The sequence below is a fragment of the Myotis daubentonii genome, chromosome 5, assembly GCF_963259705.1.
Source record: "Myotis daubentonii chromosome 5, mMyoDau2.1, whole genome shotgun sequence".
Lineage (NCBI taxonomy): Eukaryota > Metazoa > Chordata > Mammalia > Chiroptera > Vespertilionidae > Myotis > Myotis daubentonii.
Genome location: NC_081844.1, coordinates 24,239,488 through 24,260,027, shown reverse-complemented (window position 1 = coordinate 24,260,027; position 20,540 = coordinate 24,239,488). Strand labels below are relative to the sequence as shown.

Here is a 20,540-nt window from a genome sequence, read left to right as displayed (position 1 = left end):
CTATGCAGCATGGAGTAACCTGGAGAGTATTATGCTAAGTGAAATAAGCCAGTCAGAGAAAGACAAGTAACACATGATCTCACTCATATGTGGAATCTAATTAACAAAATAAACTGACAAACAAAATAGATCCAGAGACATAGAAGCATGGAACAGACTGTTGAATCTCAGAGGGAAGGCAGGGGTGGGTAGGTGGGAAGAGATCAACCAAAGAACTTGTATGCATATATGCATAACCCGTGGACGCAGACAATAGGGTGGTGAAGGCCTGGGGTGGGTGGGGGGGGAGGGCTAGAAGGGGTCGATGGGGGGAAACAGGGGGCATACCATATTTTATTTTCCCGTGTATAAGGCACTATTTTTTTCTAAAATCGTTAGACTAAAAACAAGGGTCTTATACATGGAAGTCAGCCGAAGAGGGAGCCTCGAGGTGTATAGTTGCCCACTTGTTCAACAGGCTTCCTCCAATCACAAGCATTATTGTTACTGATTTCAGCTGATGCTGTGATTAGAGGAGGAGGTGGAGAGTGCGAAGTGCAATGGGGACCAGAGTGTTCTGAGCCCATAAAGATGTCAAAAAATAAAAAGATAAATACCAGTAAGCGATTGTCTTATTCTACAAAATTCAAACTGAATGTAATCAGTTATGCAAAAGAGCCTGGAAACAGAGCTGCAGAGAGACAATTTGGACCTCCTCCCACTGAGTGTATGGTCAGACAATGGAGAAAACAGGAAGAACAACTCCTTTAGATGCCAAAAAAGAAGGCCTTGAGAGGAAAACCAGCAAAATGTTTAAAATATTGATTTCTTAATTTGGGGTTGGAAAAGTGGGGGGCATCTTATATATGGGTGTGTCTTCTACACGGAAAAATACAGTATGTAATATGTCCAACAATAACAATTTTTTTAATTAAAAAAATGAAACACTTTGCAGACACCAGAAAAAAAATATCAAAAAAGTTTATTTAATTGCTTCAAAATATATAAATTAAAAATTGATAGAATTACAAGATTTATTCAGCAATCCAAAACCATGGTGGAAGAGTTAAATGTAGCTCTTTTAGTACATTATAGATCAGAAACTGCTATGGACCAAATGTTTGTGTACACCAACATTCATATGTTAATGCCTTCCCCAGTGCGATGGTAGCTGGAGATGGGGCCATTGGGAGGTGATTAGATTATAGGAGTAGGCCCCTCTTGGATGGGATTAGTGCCCTTATAAAAGGGACACCAGAAAGCTCCCTCAATCCTTCTGTCATGTGAGTACAAAGGGAGAAGCTGGCCATCTGTGAACCAGGAAGCAGACGTCAAATTTGCTAGTGCCTCGATCTTAGATTTCCAGGCTCCAGAACTGTGAGAAATAAATTTCTGTTGTTTATAAGCCACCCAGCCTATAGTATTTTTGTTATAGCAGCCTGAACTGATTATGACAGAGACCAATATTTATTATAAACATGCAGATTTTGAAACACAAATAATAGGCTGGATCTAGTAGACAAATGTAGAATATATTGATTTCAACCACCCATGAAGCACTTACAAAAACTGACCATATACGAAGTGCATCTGTTAGAAATTGTATTCGACTGTAACAAGCCCATCTCTGCCTTCCCTTCCCCAATTCCCTCCTCAAAAAAGCCAATGTCATGTACTAGTAAGAAGTGCATCTAACAAGATATTCAGAAATAAATAGTTCGGGACTGGTGCAGACACATAAAGATACCAATTGGGGAATCAGAATGTTTGTAACTTCTGGCCACACTCTCTTGAGCCCGTGCCTTTAATCCTCATGGTCACAGATGGCTCCTCTAGCACTGGACACCATGTCTGCTTGTGCAAAAGGCAACTAGAGGGACCCGGCTAAATGAAACCACTCCTTTCCAATCTCTTTCCCAGGAGTCACACCCAGCGACTTCTCATACTGACCAGAACTGGGCGCTGTGGCCTCTAACTACAAGAAGGACTGGGAGATGGAGGTTTTTTAATAGTGCACATTACCAATGTGAACAAAAAAACGTAGGTTCTGTTGTAAAGAAGAAAGGGCAGTTTTGGTAGGCAACTAGTAGGATGTGCCATACTAGACCAAAAAGAAATCTCAACAAAAATCCAAAGACCACACACTCTGCTCAATGTAATTAAATTAGAAACCAACAATAGAAAGGCAACTAAGAAACACCCAGATATATGCAGCAACTTTCCAGAATGATAGAAATGTTCTATATCTTGAATGGATTGTTGGTTACATGTATATATACATCTGTCCAACTCATCTAACTCATAATATTTATGCATTCCACTATAAATAATTATACCTCTACAAAAATATAACCATGCAGTTATTTAAAAATCTAATTACAAATAAGTAATGTGTCAAAGATTTAATAATGGAAACTAAAACAATATTTAAAATCAACCAAAAATTAAATTAGACATCAAAACATGTCATGAAGCTAACCAAGTACTATAAGAGATTATTATAGGCCCAAATGTTTATATTTTCACAAATTGGAAGTTAATTAGCAAGGGGCCTACCAAATGAATGAGACACTGATAAAGGCAGGCTGGTATGAATCCTTTTATGCACAGTAAGTGAAGAGCTGTGCCTGAACGCTTTCTCACACTGATTACATTCATAGGGTTTTCCTGTAGTGTGTGTTCTCACGTGCACAATAAGGTGTGAGGACTGACCAAAGGCTCGCCCACATTCCTGACAGGCATAGGGCTTCTTGCCGGTGTGGGTCCTTGCATGTTTCCTGAGGGATGAGGGCTCACTAAAGGCTCGCCCACATTCCTGGCACGCATAGGGCTTCTCTCCAGTGTGGGTTCGCATGTGACTCTTGAGGGTTGAGAGACGACTCAACACCTGACCACAAGTAGTACACTCATAAAGTTTCTCCCCCGTGTGGATCCTCTTGTGAACGTTCAGATGGGTGCTCGTTCGGAAGGGCTTTCCACACTGGTTACACTCATACGGTTTCTCTCTGGTGTGAGTTCGCAGATGAGTCTTCAGTGACGAATGTTCCCTGAAAGCTTTCCCACACTGACTGCATTCAAAGGGCTTCTCTCCAGTGTGAGTTCTCATGTGGCTCCTCAGAGAAGATGGCTGATTAAAAGCTTTCCCACAGTCCTTACATTTATAGGGCTTCTCACCCATGTGGTTTCTCTGGTGCAAAATCAGGTTGAAGTTCCTTGTGAAGGTTTTCCCACACTGACTACATTCAAAAGGTTTCTCTCCCGTGTGTGTCCTCATGTGGCGTCGCAGATTCGAGGAGTACTTGAAGGCGTGCCTACATTCCTGACATTCAAAGTACTTCTCTGAGGTATGGGTCTTCTCGTGCCTGATAAGGTCAGAGCTGTATCTGAAGGACTTTTCACATTTGTTACATGCATAGGTTTTATCTCCACTATGCCCACTCTGGGTCTTCTCGTGCACTATTTGGTGAGTGGTCTGGAAGAAGGATTTCCCACTCTCTGGGCATTCATAGGGGTTGCCTCCAGCATAAATTCTCTCACACTGAAAAAGTTGTTTGATACTGTTAAAGGGTTCCCCAAATTCATTATAGAGTTTTTCTCCAGGCAGGGGTTGCTCCTGTCAATTGAGGAAAATGTGAAGACCAAATATTTCATTATAATCATCGACCTTCTTCCCCAAGTAAATTGTGTGTAGAATCAAGACATTTCTATAGCTGAAGCTTTTACCATTTTCATGTGTCCGTACTATTTCTTACTCTAAGTTCTATCAAGTGGATGCAATTCCACAAAGAGCTATCATTTTCATTACTTGCATGGGGCTTCTTAGATGTAGACTTTTTCTGAATTGTTTAAGACTATAATATGTCTGTGTCCCATTTAGGAACATGGTGAGTTGTGGGAATTCTATGAAGATGCGTCTTAATCTACATTTCAAGTTTTCTCCCACTTCATCATGACATTCACAGACTCTCTACCAAGAAAATGCTTTCTCTTGCATGAGCATCCCTTGCCTTAAATCTTTCTCTAGCCACATATGCTGTTTTCTAACCAGCAGCAACTCCAGACTTCCTATTATAGAGGACCAAGAATAACTGTTGTGTACCTTACCCTTTCTATGCCAATGGATGCAATCTTCGCAAAAGTATCTTGGTTAAGAATTGACTCTTGGGGTTGAGGTTGAGGTTCTGAAATGAATTAAAGGTGAGGGGGAGAAATTAAATGTTCAGAGAAGGAAACTAGGATCAAGATGACCAAAACAGTAAGCTAGGACAAGTAGATTATTTTTTAAATACTGATCTTAAATATGGGACGAAAGGGTGAAAAGGAGAATGTACCAGAGAGCAAAGGAAAATTTTAAGGCATTTGGCTATGTGAGGAGTCAAGAAATCACAGAGACAAAGGATAGAAATAGTAGATAATTTACTAAGGAAGTATTCTATGATATTGAGAGAAAGTATTAACAATCTACAGGAGGGAGGAACTGGATGAAATACACACCTGAAAATGCTAAATGTGAAGGGAAGGAGGGATAAATTGTTCTATGAAACCAGAGTAAGGTATTTGAGATAAAAAGAGAAAGGAAAAAAGGTGAAACTCACTAAGGGAGCTCAACCAATAGCCTTCTCTGTCAAAGGCATTGAAAGTATGCCCCTTACTGACACTTTCCAAACTGAGCATTCATCTTACCAATCAGAGCTAGTGCTCCCCTAATATGCCTGGCACTCACCTGTTCGGACTCCTGGGAACATCCCTCTATCAGTGATCCACAGCTCTTCTCTTTGCTCCAAATAGGAAAAGGTGCTGAGTTTGCATAGTTGATCTCCTGCTCGTGGGGAAAGACACATGGTATGGGCAGACTACACCTGCCATGAAACCGGAGCTGATGTTCTGAAGTCAGTAGGAGTGCTGAAGATGGGAGCAGTGAAATGCGCATGCCTAAATGTGGATGGGCACAGCACAGCTCTGTCACTAAGGAACAAGCTCCTTCGCTGGGTCCCCAAGGACACGGGACATTCCAGTCCCCAAAACCTAGGGCCTAGCTCAGGGATGTACGTATTTGAGAAGCCCAGAAACAGCAGATAGATATTCATTTCCATGGGGAGGCCACTAGACTATCTATATATGTAAAACCCTAAGCAAACGTCCGACCGTCCAGTAGCTATGATGCGTACTGACCACCAGGGGGCAGACACTCAACACAGGAACAGAAACCACAGGCATGAAAACATGGGACTGATAAATCTCAGAGGGCAGGGGGGCAGGGGGGAAGAGATGAACCAAAGATCTTATATGCATATTAGAGGCCCAAAGCACGGATTCGTGCACCGGTGGGGTCCCTCAGCCTGGCCTTGTCTGCCTTTTCATCTCTCAGTTTCCAAACCAGCACAGTTCCAGGAACCCCCATACTTGCTGCATGAGCATATGGATGAAGTGATGAGAGCAGTCTTACCCACAGAGGCCAGGTTCCTGTAGTTCTCTAGCATCACGTCTCTATACAGGCTTCTCTGGACAGAGTCTAGAAACATCCATTCTTCTGGGGTGAAGAGCACAGTCACATCTGCAAAGGTGACTGGTTCCTAAAATGCACACCCATTCAGGCTCAGTCAGGGGCCACTTCTGCCAACACTTAAGAGGATGGTGGGGAGTTGGCAAGCCTGGGAACAGAGACACTGTGTGGAGGATTTTCAGATGGGGCTCTGAGGTACCTCAGAATCTGCCCTTAGGCATAGGCCTCAAAACTAAAATTCTCTCTCTATTCTTCCCTTCCTGAGGGATAGCACCCAGAGGCGTAGTGCCAAAGGACCTCAACTTCATGACAGGACTTAGCTATTGACAATTAGCTAGGAAGCCCTTTCAGTTTTATTTTTCTTCAGTCCCAGGGTCCAGCAGACCTAAGCATGTGGCAAGAAAGAAAAAGGCAAGAGAGAAATATTTGCTCCAGGGGACCATGACGGTTAGGAGACAAGGACAGCTCACATCCTGGCTTTATTTTCCCTCCTGATGCTCAGCAGAACATGGCACTTAACAACCTGGGGAAGGTCTGACTGAGGGGGGCGTGTTCGTTGCCAGAGCTGTCCTCCCCCCACTGAGAGAAGCCCCATTCCTAGATGCCTGGAGGCCAGCACTGTGGGGTCTAAACGCTCCAGGTAATGAGAAGGGGACAGGGGGAAAAGCAAGAAAGAAGAGCAAGGAGCACTTCTTACTTACCTGTACACAGGTAGACAGCACGCCAGGAACCACAGCTTCTTTCTCTACACTTTCCTCCTGTAGCCACACAGGCTCTTGAGCAAGCAGAGCTAGAGGAGAAGGGGAGAGCTGTGAAGCCCAGTGACCATGCTCCCAGGAACAAGGGCTGCCCACCCCGATTGTTAGTGATCACATGTGTACACACACTCATGCACACACTCATAGGGCCATGCACAGTGCCCACACTCCCAGACGCCTCAGCTTTTTGTATAAGCACCTCCGCCATCTCCCATGATGCAGACCTTCCTCTCCTCATCTCCCTCAGTACTCTCTGCCTCAGCTGGCAACCTGCCCCTCTACTTGGCCAACTCTACTTGACAATGCTGACTCAGATCTGAATTCCAGACCAGACACCCAACCATCGGCTCCAATCTCTCCACTTACCTATCTGGGGGAACAAGAATGGAATATCCAGAATGAGCTAGAAAGCAAGGCTGTCGCCCCAGCAGGCAGCTCTAAGGAACAAGGATTATTTTCAGGCCTTGATTTTGCCCTGCTGGGCTGTGAACTTGCTTGGGACCAGTGACCCCTTTTTTCTCTCCTGTTGGGAATGGAAATGCCTGTCCTAAGCATTCCCCACCATTGTATTCTGGAAGCAGAGATCTCCTTTCTGATTTCACAGGTTCACAGATGAAGAGAAGTTTGCCCCAGGCTGGATCACACCCTAAGCCTCACCCATTATCTGATTTGGATGATTTACATGATAAAATTTGGGCCTTTTTCCAGTTGATGAGATTTAGATGAAATTTTAAGACTGCTGGAATGGGTAAAAATTGGAGGAACGTTGGGACCACAGTTGCATGTGGGGACGGCACCAATTTGTAGGAGCCAGAGGGCAGACTGTTATGGGTTGGATTGTGTTCCCAAATAAAAGTTCTAACTCAGTGATGACGAACCTTTTGAGCTCGGCGTGTCAGCATTTTGAAAAACCCTAACTTAACTCTGGTGCCATGTCACATATAGAAATTTTTTGATATTTGCAACCATAGTAAAACAAAGATTTATATTTTTTATATTTATTTTATATATTTAAATGCCATTTAACAAAGAAAAATCAACCAAAAAAATGAGTTCGCATGTCATCTCTGACACGTGTGTCACCTCTGACACACATGTCATAGGTTTGCCATCACTATTCTAACTCATGGTACCTCAGAATGTGACCTTATTTGAAAATAGGGTGTTTGCAGATGTAATTAGTTAAATGAAGTTACAGTGGAGCAGAGTGGGCCCTTAATCCAATGACTGGTGTCCTTATAAGAGGAAAAGAGACACAGAAACAGCGACAGATGAGGGGAGAAGACCATGTGACAATGCAGGCAGAGATTGGATTGATGCATCTACAAGCCAAGGAACACCAAGGATGCCAACAACCACCAGAAGCCAGGAGAGAGGCAAAGAAAAACCCTCCCCTCCAAATTTCATAGGAAGTATCACCCTGCAGACATCTTGATTTCACACTTCTGTGCCTTTAGAACTATGAGATATAAATTTGTTTCATTCCCACCCCTCCCCACCCCCCCCCACACACACACACACACACACACAAAATGCGCTCACCACCTTCTTCTCAAAGGCTATTCCTCTTCCAGTGTTCCCAATCTCAGGAAGTGACATCCCTGCCTCAGATGTGAAATCTCTCCCCTCTCTGACACCCGACAGACCCCAAAATTTAATCCCCCAAAAAGTAAATCAGTAGTGACATCTCTACTTGAAGCACCCACCTCTCCCCAACTCCACCCACCCATTTCCTTTCCTCCTAACCCTGTCCTCACCATGGCTAATGCCACATCATACTTTCTCCCTTCTGGATCCACTTAAATGTCACTCCCTCATGACTTAGATGTCACAACCCTGCTCCCCGCACGGCATTTGGCACATAAATGCTCTGGATCATCTGGTAAATGAAATGTACATACTACTCATCAAACTGTCTCAATTTGACCTCCTACGTGTCTTAGAATGAATGTTCCATGCTTACCTACCGTGCAGATAAAAGTTAACACAGAAGGCTTGACGGTGCTCCTTAGCAAGGCCTGATGGCAAAGTTGGACCTTGGCTAGGGTCTGGAAACTTGAATTTCAAGAGGGATCCTACCACCCTACCTGATAAGAGGAGTTCACTCTGCTTAAACAGTTTCTACAGTGTAGTTTGTGCTGAATGCCTGCTTCCCTTCTAGGAGTCTGGAACGTAGGTATGTTCTGGGCAGAGGGTGCCTACATGCCCAGCCACTAGTGAAAACCCTGGGTGCTGAGTCTCTAATGAGCCTCCCTGGCAGACAACACTTTGCATGTGTTGTCCCAGCCCACTGAGGGGAATTAAGTGCTTCCCATGTAATTCTGCTGGGAGAGGAGTCTGGAAGCTGTGCCTCGTTCCCTCCAGACTTCACCCCCATGCACCTTTTCCCTTGGCTGATTTTGCTTGGTATCCTTTCACTGCGATAAACCATAGCCACGCATACAACTATATGCTGTGCCCTATGAGACCTTCTAGTAAGTCACCAAACTTGGGAGTGGTCTTTGGGACACTCGCCCCAACTCTAGGTTGCCATCATTCCATTCCTAACTGCCTTCATCCACCACTCACATATTCCCTGAAGCCCATCATCCTCCCAGGTGCTGTGAGTTCTGTTAGGTGTACGGTACCACTCACTTAAATGCGCCCCTACTCTCAGTAGCCTTAGGACATAAGCCAGGGTTCTGTTCCCACGCTTCCAGGCCCTAAATGATCTGGAGCCCATTCACTCTCGTCAGCTCGTACCACTCTCCACTTCCCTCTGCCCCTTCCACAGCCTCCCATGGGCCCGCCCCTGGGCATATCAGGCCCTGAGAGGTTTTACAGAAGCTGTTCCTAGGCCTGAAATCCTCTCTCCAAACTCTCTCCAAACAGCACAGTATCTGGCCAAACTACTTGATACAGTAATTATGATGTAATCCAGTGCCTGCAATTAAAGTTAAGATGCTGTCTGTCCTCCAGAATTTTTCCCCTACTTTTCAGGAAATGTGCCTTTTACATAATTGTGTAGTAAACAATGTAATCTCTCCTAAAGAGAGGTCTGGCCTTTTGCCACAGCTGAGTGGGACCTGCTTTTTTTTTTATATATATGTCAATTTTAATATCAATTATCTTAATCCTCACCTGAGGATATATTTGAGAGAGAGAGAGAGAAAAAGAAAGAGAGAGGGGGAAAGAGAGAGACAGAAACATCAATTGGTTGCCTCCCATAGATGGCCAGACTGGGGATCGAACCTGCAACCTTTTGACATACAGGACAATGCTCCAATCAACTGAGCCACTTGGCCAGGGCTATAGCAATTGTTTTATGACAATAGCTCCTTTGGTTAAAGAGCATGTTTGTTGTTGACACTAGGACCTACTTTTTCAAAACAGAAAGATCTGAAACCCAAAAAAACAGAAACCTGAGAACTGTGAAATGTCTTTCCCCTTGAACACACAGATAATGAGAGAGGCCTCTAAGTATTCTTACTGCCATCAGAGGAAATGAAGGCTGGAGATGCAAGTTCCCACAGGACAGCCAGGCCCTCTGACTGACTCCACCAGGACTCACTCACCAGAACCCTTGGCCCAGGGGTCGGGAAGGCCCAGTGCAGGCTCCGGCGTGGCAACCCCCCGAATCTGCACAGCCGCCTTCAGTCCCTGGAGGAGTGACAGGGACAGATTAGAGCCACATGGTGACGGAAGGGATCCATTCACACCTGCTCACTGACTGAACTCATGACTGGTCCTGATTTGGAGAACATGTGATACGAGGACATGCCCTGATTACCTGCCCAGAGTGACCCAATCCTTCAGGACAAGGCTAACCACTGTGTTAGAACTGCAACTCCAAGGATAGAGAAAAGGGGCCCCTGTGGAGGAGGCCTCCTCTGAGCAGCCTCCAGCTGTGGGGGAAACGCTGGAGCAAAGCTAGCAGTGGGTGCCAGCAGGTTGAGGGGTAGGAGTAGAAGGCATGAACCCATGGAAATGAGGGGAGTTAGGAAGGAAGCCCTGTGGTGGAAGAAAGGATTTGAATGGTTCTCTACTGGTAGCTGCTCTCTCTGGAAAGGTATCTAACCTGACCTGCACTTCTAAGGGATGCTGCTGGCCTCTATGCCGAGTGGGACCAGTGGAAGCGGGAGTCTGTTAAAAGCAGTTCCTGGTGACTCCAGGAAGGGTGGTCGCAGGGGGGACAAGAGAGAAGTCAAAAGTAGGGTATGGCTTGGCAGAAAAGCTCGCAGGACTTGGTGGTGGATGGGAAGTAAATGCACAGGTCTCTGAGGGCAGGTGATGGGCAGGGGCTGGTGGGAGGCCCCTTCTCCTCGGGGAAGTGTCCCTTTCTGACACTCTCAGTCATCAGCCTGGACACTCCTAACCCAGCCCTTGGATCACCGGACCTGCTCATTCCTATAGGTTTCCTGATGTTTGTGAGGGTGGAAAGACTGGAAGGAAGAAAGGCTGGACCAAAAAAGGCAAGGTCAGAGTGCTAATCCCTGCCATCTGCCACCTTCAAGGTTTGCCTTCTATGAAGAAATGCTAGGGCCTGTTCAGTTCTTACTAGGAATTAAGCCAAGGCCTCCAGCATGTTCAAGTTTCCAACAGTGGGCCCTAGATGCTTCTTCCCCTCTGGCCTCCTCATTTACAGATAGCCTAAACCCTGGCCTTACGGGCTGAGGCCCCTGCAGCAAACCCCCTCCCAAACTTACTGTGTATCCAGAAGGCCAAGGTGACTCCCAGAGAGGTGGCTGGTCCTCTGGAGGTGAAAGTATCTCCCTCTCTCCCATCCTGGGCCGGATCTGCATCCTCAAATTAAGCCCTGGCCCCTAAGAAAAGATGTGGAAAATGCTGATCAGGACAAAGGTAGCTGAAGTTTTTCTTGGCCTCAGAGACCCTTGGTTTAGGAATAGTGAAGTCAGAAATTGGGGCACATGGGTCTGGCAGTTTCAGACCTGATGACTCTTTTACTCCACTGAAGGCACCACCCACCACCAAGGGTCTCCAAGGGCAGATCACGACAGACCTGACCCCTTCTGGTTTCGGGGGGCCCTGGCTGGAGGTGAGGCCACAAGCCCTCAGAGGCACTACAGGATGTTTGATCACAGAAAGGTTGGAAGCCCTCGGTTCTGAGTATGAACCATGGTCTGTGTTTTCTTAGATTCTGTGTTTGTATATTTGGCATCCACCAATCATAGGGCCAAATTACCGGCCAGTTGTTTACGTCTCCCATGCTACCGAGAACCACCTCCCTGGCCACTTCTCATACAACCAATACTCCCCCATCCTAAAGCACCCAGACCAGGTGCCAGACAACCAGGTCCCCCAGAATTATTCAAACTCGCCAGCCCTGTGGAAACCCCAATAAAGGCTCTGACCTACACTCTTCCCTCTCTCCCTTCTGCCTCTTGAGATGGTGGCCTAAGGAGTTAGGCCTGCATTCAACTCCCAGCTCCAAATCCAACTCGACCACCTGTGGCTGATGTGTCTTAGAGATGAACTGCTCAACTTCTCCACATGTGTCTGGAAGTGGATCTCCTCTGCCCACTCAGGACATTCTGTGACTGCCTATTTCCTGGGGCTCAGATGCAGCAGGAGACCCCTCCTCTCCCACACTCAGTGCTCCCTACTGAGCGGGACTGGAGTTCTGCGGAAGGTGCTGGAGCCCCATGCTGAGAGGAAAGAGCCACAGAAACCAGAGAGGACCTGCCCGTCGTGGCATCCTTCCTCCTCCCACAGTCCACCTCAGTCAAAACATGGAGACGGTGAGGGCCTGGAGATGCCTTCAGCAGCACCTCTCTGTTCATTCCTACATTCAGCAAACACCGAGAGCTCCAGGGATGCTCGGTAAGGGGTTACTGCACCGATCCTGGCAGATGAGGCCCCTGCAATCCAGCAGCTCCAATAACACATTTGCAGATCTCACGTTCTCAAAAAGCACATGCCCTTTTCCAAGCAGCTACTGGAAGATATCCTCTACCTAAACAAGAATGTAAGACAAGGACATCGAGGACCTGGGGAGGAGGGGGTCTCAGCTGCCCTGGGGTCTGTTGCAAGCTGTGCAGGGTAAGGGTTTTGGCTGCCCCGCAGCCCATACGAGGCTATGCAGGGTGAGGCTCCCCATGCCTAGGGCACAGGAACAGGACAGAGGTCTCTACAACCCAGGCCACGCCACCCCTTCCCCTGGGCCAGCATCTATGATGCACAGAGGTCAACACCATCCATAACAGCGGGAAAGGTGTGCAGACTGAGGGAACCCAGAGGTCTCACTGACTCTGGGACAAGGAGGCCCAGTCCAGGGTTGAAGCTGGGCTTTGTGTGTCCCTCTACCTAAACCCTAACCCTCAAAATTCCCAACAATGGGAACCCACGTTTCGGAAGCTCCTGCAGTTTGAGAAAGCAGGAACTCAGAGCCAAAGCGGGGATGGAGGGGCTCCATGTGTATCTTCTCATACACTGTAATGTACAAGCTGGTTCTGAAGGTTCTTCTCCACTTTGAAAAGGGCTTCTTTGCAGTCTGGGGTCTGAACTTGTCTCCGAAGCAGGGAGGGATCCCTGACAACTTTCCCACACTCTTTATAATCAGTGTGGCCCTCTCTGCTGTGGGTTCTCTTGTTCATGTCCGGGTAAGATTCCTCCAGAAGCCTTTCGCGCCACAGTTAAATCCTGGAGATGTCTTCTCTCCAGGCAAAGTTTGCTCCTGACAAGGGATGGATGATGATGAAAAGCTCTCCGGCATCTGTGCCGCACCCAGGGATGCTCCCAACAGAGGTACATTTTCAGCATTTTGAAGAGGCGCACCTTGTTTACACAGGTTGAGTTCTTCGAAGACACTGCAGGCTCCACCACCAGGCTCTCTCACATTCATAACTGTCCTGGGGCTGCCCTAACAGACATCATGTCTCTCATCATTGCTGCAGATAAATCACATTTCACACAATCGATGTCTGACTCACACCAATGGGAATGTTTACTTGGAAGAACTGTATATGAAGAAAGAGTCTTGAGCAACAAACAGGTAGAGTTCATGGACTGTGTGAACAGTCATAGTCACAGTGTCCTCGTATCATCAACTTCTCCAATAAGAGGAAATAAAGGATCACCTGCCGTGAATCTTACCATTTGCAAATCATGAGATGAATTTTCCTCCAAAATATCCTGCATAGGAGTAGACTCTTTGGCTTTAGGTTGAGATTCCCAATCTAAAATGAAATGTAACCAAAAAAAAAAAAAAAAGACACTTTGTTCAGAAAGAAATGGTGATATGAAATTGACACATAAAAAAATGTGGGGTTTTTTTAATATTGATCCTAAACTTGGGGAGATACTGAAAGGAAAGCAAAGCAAGTAGAGCTGTGTATGGAATTTGGAAGCGACAGGAACAAGGAGGAAATGAGAGGCTATTTTTCCGAGCAAAAGATTCCATGGAGAATGAGAATGACGTTGCCAGAAAGAATGTTATCAGACAAACAAGTAAGAAGCAATTAGACAACACACTTAGAAATGTTTAACTTAAAGAGGAATTGGGCAATCAATGTGGGTAGAGATGTAGAGAAATCAAAACCTTCAGCCACCACTGTGGGAACATAGAATGGTGCACCTGTTTTTAGACAACAGTTTGGTAGTTCCTCAAAAAGTTAAACACAGGGTTACCATATGCCCAGCAACTTCATTCCTAAGGATATACTCAAGAAAACTAAAAATATGTCCACATGAAATCTTGTACATGAATGTTCACAACAACATATTCACATTGCCAAAAAGTATAATGTCCATCAATAACTGATTTGGTAAACAAAATGTGGTCCATCCATACAATGGAAAGAATGATGCATGCTACAACATGGATGAATCTCAAAAATGTTATACTGAGTGAAAGATGACATAACAAAGGTCACATGTCATATGATTATTTATATGAAATGTCCAGAACAGGAAAATCAATATAAATAGAAAGCAGATCAATGGATGTCAAGGGCTGGAGGGAGGTGAGTGGGGAGTGACTGATAACAGGCATAGGTTTCATTTCGAGATGATGGAAATATTCTGGAGTTCAGTAGTGGTGATAACACAATTTTGTAAATATGCTAAAACAAAACACTGAATTACGCAGTTTAAAAGGTTGTATCTTGTGGTTTGTGAATATGGCAAATTTTCTTAAAAAAAAAAAAAGGGGAACATATCTTTTTCTGAAACCAAAGAGCTATAATGTCAAAACAGAAAAAAGCTCACGCAACTTACTTGAGAAACCTCATACCAAATAGCCTATTTCCCCTAAAAATAGAGGGCCTTTAAAATGCTCTAAGACTGATACTTTCCAGGTACCAACCCATAATAGGGTTGGTCACAAGATCTCTGCGTCCCCTGGTACTGACCCACACACCCACCCACAACACACAGAACGCCTCGGTCTGCTGCCCTCAGCTCTTCTCTTGGCCCCACCTGGAAGGCAAGCCTGGGTTTGCACGGTGGTGCCCCTGCTCATGGAGAAAGGCGCACATGCTGACGGAGGGCTTGCAGAGGAAAACAAATGCTTCCCTACCAGCCTCCCAGCTTCAGCTCAAGACAATGAATGAGTACAAAGGTAGCAAAATGATCACCGAACCCAGGGCCCAAACCACAAACACACTCCTCTCTGGGGCTGAGGTTCTCTAAGCCCTGAAGCTCAAGCCCAAAGTCACTGAGACTAGCACAAGTCCTGACCATGGAAAAAATTAAGCCAATGCTGTTATCCTGTGGAAACTAGTGAACGGTAATCACCACGAAGTCCGTACCACATATTTGTGGTCATGTGGCAGGCACTTATGCGATTTGATGCCAGCCTTACCCCTAGGAGCCAGTGTCCTAGAGTTGTCCAGTATTCCAAATCTGCATAGGTTCCTCCGAGCACCGCCCAGCAACGCCCACTCCCAGATGAGACCCACTGCCACATCCTGGAAAATGACTGATTCGTAAGACAGCACAGATATTCTGGCTCAGCAAGGACCACCCTCTCCATTCTGCAGGACAACTGATTATCACTGGGGAAGGGAAACCCAGCGCAAGAACATTCAGACAGGGAGCTCTCTCCATTCCAGTGTTCAGCAAAGCCCACCTGCCATTTGTTTTTGTAAATAAAGTTTTATTGGCAAACAGCCATGCCATTTATTTACCTATCTCCATGGCTATTTTTTGCTACAAAGGTAGAATTGAGCACTTGCTGCAACAGAGATCACATGACTCACCAAGCTAAAAATATTTACTTTCTTTTAACATTTTGACAAACCCAAAAGTATACGTTTTGGCTCTCTTTGTCACTTCACTGACCAGTGATGGCAAGGCCTGTACTTCTGAGCTTAGAGAGTTTTTCCTAAACTCCTTATTTAAGGCATCAGAAGTTTGGGTTTGATTGCTTCAGTCTCTAGGTCCCCTCCCAAGACTTATATACACACAGTTAGTAATATTTTATGCCCGTTAAAATAGGACTTTTGTTGCAACTGAAAAGTTTTATAGCCTGTAAGTTCAGAATTCTCTGGGGCAGCACTGTCTAGTAGAGCTCTCTGGGATGATGGGAATGTTCAATGTCTGCACTTGCCAAAAAGGGCAGCCACCAGCCCAAGTGGCTACCGAGTGCTTGAGAAATGTGGCTCGGGCGACTAAGAAACAGACTTTTTAAATTTTATTGGCTTTTCATTCATTTAAACTTAAATTACTACAGCCATGTGTTTATGGTAGGTCTCACAAGGGAGAGCAAGGATGGCCAGCTCTAAATGAGCCCCACTCTGCACTCAGACTCCAGAATTAGGCAGAGCCCCTCCTCCAAAGCCACTTCCCACCAGAGGTCATGCACTGAAGGAGGTCGCCAGGTCCCCTGGAGCAGGGCAGAAGACGCTCCACACTTCCCCTCCCTTTTCTTCCTTAGCTGATGGTGAGGAGAGAGGGGACAGAGCTCAGGACTCCTAATTATCTACTCCCACCAACCCGAATCCCCAACCCCTCACCGTGACACCAGCCCCAGGGTTTAAGGTCTCAGTAGGCATCCTCCCTGCAATTCAAGGAGACCGAGCATAAGAAGAGGTGAGGCTGGAAGAAGAACACCAAACAGGGGTTTAACTCAGATAATTGCATTTTTGTGGGCCACCATCGGGGTGACCAAGTGAAAAACCCAATAAGCAACATATTGAGCCCCACGCCACCTTTCAGACCATGGCAGATGACCATTTCTACTATTGCCTCTCCCCTAATAAAAGGATCATTTTTTCTCTTATATCCCCTCAAAATACCCCTAACAACCTCCACTTTTCCTCCACTGCCCTTATCCAGTTGTGATTTTTATATTTATTTATTTAGGTGATATTGACTCCCTCTCTCCAACCACGACATAAACTAAGTATAGGACTATGTCCACTTTTTTTCAGGACCCCAAATCCCACCACCAGCACAGCACTTGATGCATACTAAGCACTTTATATACTAGGGGTTGGCAAACTTCTTCTTTACTGTAAAAGACCAGACAGTAAATATCTTAGGACTTATGGGCAATATGGTCTCTATAGCAACTATTTAACTGCAGTTGCAGCACAAAAACAGCCATTAAAAAAAAAAAAAAAACATTTGCCCTAACTGGTTTGGCTCAGTAGATTGAGCGTCAGCCTGCGAACTGAAGGGTCCCAGGTTCGATTCCAGTCAAGGGCATGTACCTTGGTTGTGGGCACATCCCCAGTAGGGGGTGTGCAGGAGGCAGCTGATCGATGTTTCTCTTTCATTGATGTTTCTAACTCTCTATCCCTCTCCCTTCCTCTCTGTAAAAAAATCAATAAAATATACATTTTTTAAAAAACACATTTTATAAAATGCATTCCAATAAAACTATTTATAGGAACCAGCATTGGGTCCGATTTAGCCCACAGGCCAAAGTTTGCCAACACCTGCTTTATATCACCAAACTCAATTCTACCTCTCACATGTGTTTCAACCATGGCATCTTCCCCAATTCCACAGGCATCCTCACAACCCAACTACCATCATCTAAGTCCTGAAATTATCCAAGTTCCTATATACTGACTCCACCTATCCCCAACGCCATGCTCCATCCAGCAACTGCTGTTCTGTCTATATGGCAAATAAAATCATGTCACTCCCCTGCTTCAAATTCTGATTCAGGGGCTTCCCAATCAATGGCCTTAGAACAAGATCCAAAGTTTATAATGACCTTCAGGGCCATGCCTTCCTCCCCAACCTGGCTCATCCATTCCACATTTTGTTTTCTCTACTTTGGCTTTTCTTTTCTGGATCCTGGAACCCACTAGGCTGGGGTGGGGTGGAAACCAGGTGGAGGGGAGCTATGGGGGAAGATAGGGAGACATCTGTAATATTCTCAACAATAAAGTTTTTTTCAAATGCTTGTTCACATAATACAATCCACAAGAGACTTCAGATGTCTTTAAGTAATGTTGATTCTTTCTAAAAAGGCAAGGTGAAACATGTATTCTTTCTGAAAACAAACATCTCACTCATAAAATTGAAATCTGATGTTTAGTTTTCCTCCAGAATTATTTTTTTCCTCATTTCTGAGTAGAGTGAACTTTAACCCTATTATTTAAAATAAAAATTTAAAAGAAGACGTCCCATTTATGGCCAACTCAATTTCAATTCCCATTACTAACAAAACTATGTCATCTTTTTCCTGGAGTCCCATGTTTTGAAGCTTGTGGTACTTACAGGCTTCAGGTAACTGTGCCAAAGTAAAGAGAACTGAATTGTTTACTTTTCCTTGATAAGATTTGTGACATAACTGAGAAATAGCTTTTCTGAAGACACCCTCACCTCGCAGTGAAAAAAAAAAAAAAAACTGATATTCACAAAGTCACAAATTAAAAGCCCAGTTGACATGGCTAGCGGTTGAGCATGGACTCATGAACTAGGAGGTCAGGGTTCATTCCCCGTCAGGGCATGTGCCCGGGTTGCGGGCTCCATCCCCAGTGTGGGGTGTGCAGGAGGCAGCCGATCCATGATTCTCTCTCATCATTGATGTTTCTATCTCTCTCCCCCCCCCTCCCTTCCTCTCTGAAATCAATAAAAATACATTTTAAAAATAAAAGAAAGAAGGAAGAGATATGAAAGGAAAAGGCAACAAAAGCTACGTTAACAGGTCCTAAATTTAGGAACTGCAAATCGTCAGTCACAAAAAAAAAAATCGTCATCTAGCTCATTCCTTGATAGAAGATGCATTCCATTTTTAAAAATTTACTTGACAAGTCATTCGAACCAATTTGTACATGTAGTCTTAGACCGAACTTTCCCATTGCCGAGCTGGATAGTAATATGAAATGTCACATTAAATGAAATGGGAATTGCTTATGCACAGTTATCTTGCATAAGGGCGACAGTAGGGCCCTATAAACCCGGGGAGCCCGGTGAACTGGGGCTGGCCGGTGTCACCATTCCTGAGCTGCAGGGCCTGCACTGTACTTCGCGATTTCCCTTTTGGGAGATGGATGAGTCCCGTCTGCCGGAAGGGGGTTACCTGGGGACGAGGTACCCGGCCGGAGAAGGTGGGGACGCGGCTGCAAGTCCGAACTGTACTCAATCCATCCCGGCCCCGAGGCAACCACGGGAGGAAGCACCTCAGCCAAGGCAGCTGTCCCAGGCCGCCCGGCCCCTCGGGGCCCTCCCCGCCCTTCCGAGCCGCCGGACAGCACCAGCAAAAAGGAGGACACACGCCCCACCGCAGCACGCCGCGGGGTCCCTGCAGAGCAGCTAGACGCCGCCACCGCCGTTGCCGCCGTTGCCCCAGCGCACTTCCGCTTCCGGTCTTGGGGCCCCGGGAACGGAAGTAGCCGGGGCTTTGGTTCTCAGGTCCAGAGAAGGTTCAGACAGTGCTGGGAGGTTGACTTAAATGTCCAACCTCGGAGGAGAGGAGAAATTCTAGTTTAATTGCCTGAGGGGGTGAGGTTAGGCTATGGGGTTGGGTCAGAAGGACCGGCGAGTGGAGTTGGGGGAATGGACAGGGCTGGGGACGGGTTTACGTCCAATGGGCAGGGGTTGGGGCGGGACCTGGGCTTGGTGGGCGGGGCCTCGCTGGCGGGGTGAATGCTCAATGTTTAACTTTTCCTCTCCCCTTCTCTGGCCTCTACCTTACTCCTTTGGCTTAATCCAACCCCCTACAAAAAATATATCCTAGGTAAAATTTACTTTTCAGCCTCAAAGATTTTTCTTAAAAATAGCATCAAATATAGTCATGAGCTGCATAAAGATATTTCAGCCAACTAATAACTTCATATACCATGGTGGTTCCTTAAGATTTTAATGGAGCTGAAAAATTCCTATCTCTTGTGACTTACAAGCTGGCTTCATGTTTTATCACAATGCAATCCTCAAATGCTATTTTATGTTACAACTAGAGGGCTGATGCACAAAAATTTGTGCAAGAGTAGGCCTTCTTCCCCCCTCCCCACCCCCACCCCCCCTCCGGCACCCAGGACCCAGGCTGCTTACCTCCAACCACCGGCAGGTACCCCAGACCCAGGCCCCATTTTCATCCAGAAGGACATCCAGAATGATGCCTGGAAGAACAACCGGTCTAATTAGCATATTACCCTTTTATTATTATAGATTGCCTACAATATTCAGTAAAGTAATATGCTGTGCAGGTTTGTAGCTTAGGGGAACAGAATTTGTAATACAAAAATAATGTCTTTGAAAACCAAGTAGAAGTTACTCATTGTAAGAGACATTTACACTAGTAAGGGAAACTTCCGTTTGTAAGGGTGTCTCCCTCCTTATCTCAAGAAACTCTTATCAATGCAGAAGACAAAGATATAAAATCTACATAACAACCTTACTTTTCTGTTTATTACGCTTTTCCTGGTAACCTCCCATAACTGACTCCTTCCACCCCCAATATCTTATTTTGTCTTTAGCTAACGGTGGTATTTAAGGTGGTGGCTTCAGCCATTTTGGTGAGTTATTCCGTTTTACAGTCTCTCCCATGTATATAGGAGGTATACATGTTATTAAACTTTTGTTTCTTTTTCTCCTGTTAATCTTCTAATACAGAGATGTCTTGTCAAGAACCCAGCAGGGTAGAGAGGAAATTATGTTTTTCTCCTCTACAGAGCAATAGGCTACATCATATAGCCTAGGTGTGTAGTAGGCTATACCATGTAGGTCAGTGATGGCGAACCTTTTGAGCTTGGCGTGTCAGCATTTTGAAAAACCCTAACTTAACTCTGGTGCCGTGTCACATGTAGAAATTTTTTGATATTTTCAACCATAATAAAACAAAGACTTATATTTTTGATATTTATTTTATATATTTAAATGCCATTTAACAAAGAAAAATCAAC

General features: G+C 45.5%; 1 protein-coding gene across 6 annotated transcripts; it reads right to left on the bottom strand.

Annotated features, from left to right (window-relative positions):
* Positions 1-944: 944 nt before the first annotated feature.
* Positions 945-18,851, bottom strand: ZNF333 (zinc finger protein 333). 6 transcript variants are annotated; one of them, XM_059696636.1, is made up of 9 exons: positions 18,719-18,851; positions 13,333-13,415; positions 10,926-11,042; positions 9,795-9,879; positions 6,184-6,272; positions 5,426-5,552; positions 4,703-4,798; positions 4,084-4,160; positions 945-3,517 (listed from the first exon to the last, which is right to left on the bottom strand). In XM_059696636.1, exons 2-9 carry the CDS (start codon positions 13,375-13,377, stop codon positions 2,516-2,518), a joined length of 1,638 nt encoding a protein of 545 aa, XP_059552619.1. In that variant the 5' UTR covers positions 13,378-13,415; positions 18,719-18,851; the 3' UTR covers positions 945-2,515. The 6 variants fall into 6 exon arrangements, with proteins under 6 accessions (XP_059552619.1, XP_059552624.1, XP_059552618.1 ...); XM_059696641.1 differs by having other exon boundaries at positions 945-1,354; XM_059696635.1 differs by lacking the exons at positions 13,333-13,415; positions 18,719-18,851 and adding an exon at positions 12,585-13,259 and having other exon boundaries at positions 945-3,592.
* Between the last annotated feature and the right edge of the window lie 1,689 nt (positions 18,852-20,540).

What these genes read in the sequence shown, in the direction of transcription:
- ZNF333 (XM_059696635.1), bottom strand. Translation starts at nt 11,021, where the DNA reads ATGCAGATCCGGCCCAGGATGGGAGAGAGGGAGATACTTTCACCTCCA. An exon ending in CTTGGCCTTCTGGATACACA is followed by an intron (nt 9,880 to 10,925) that starts GTAAGTTTGGGA and finishes TCACTCCTCCAG; the next exon opens with GGACTGAAGGCGGCTGTGCA. An exon ending in CAGGAACCTGGCCTCTGTGG is followed by an intron (nt 4,799 to 5,425) that starts GTAAGACTGCTC and finishes CCCCACGAGCAG; the next exon opens with GAGATCAACTATGCAAACTC.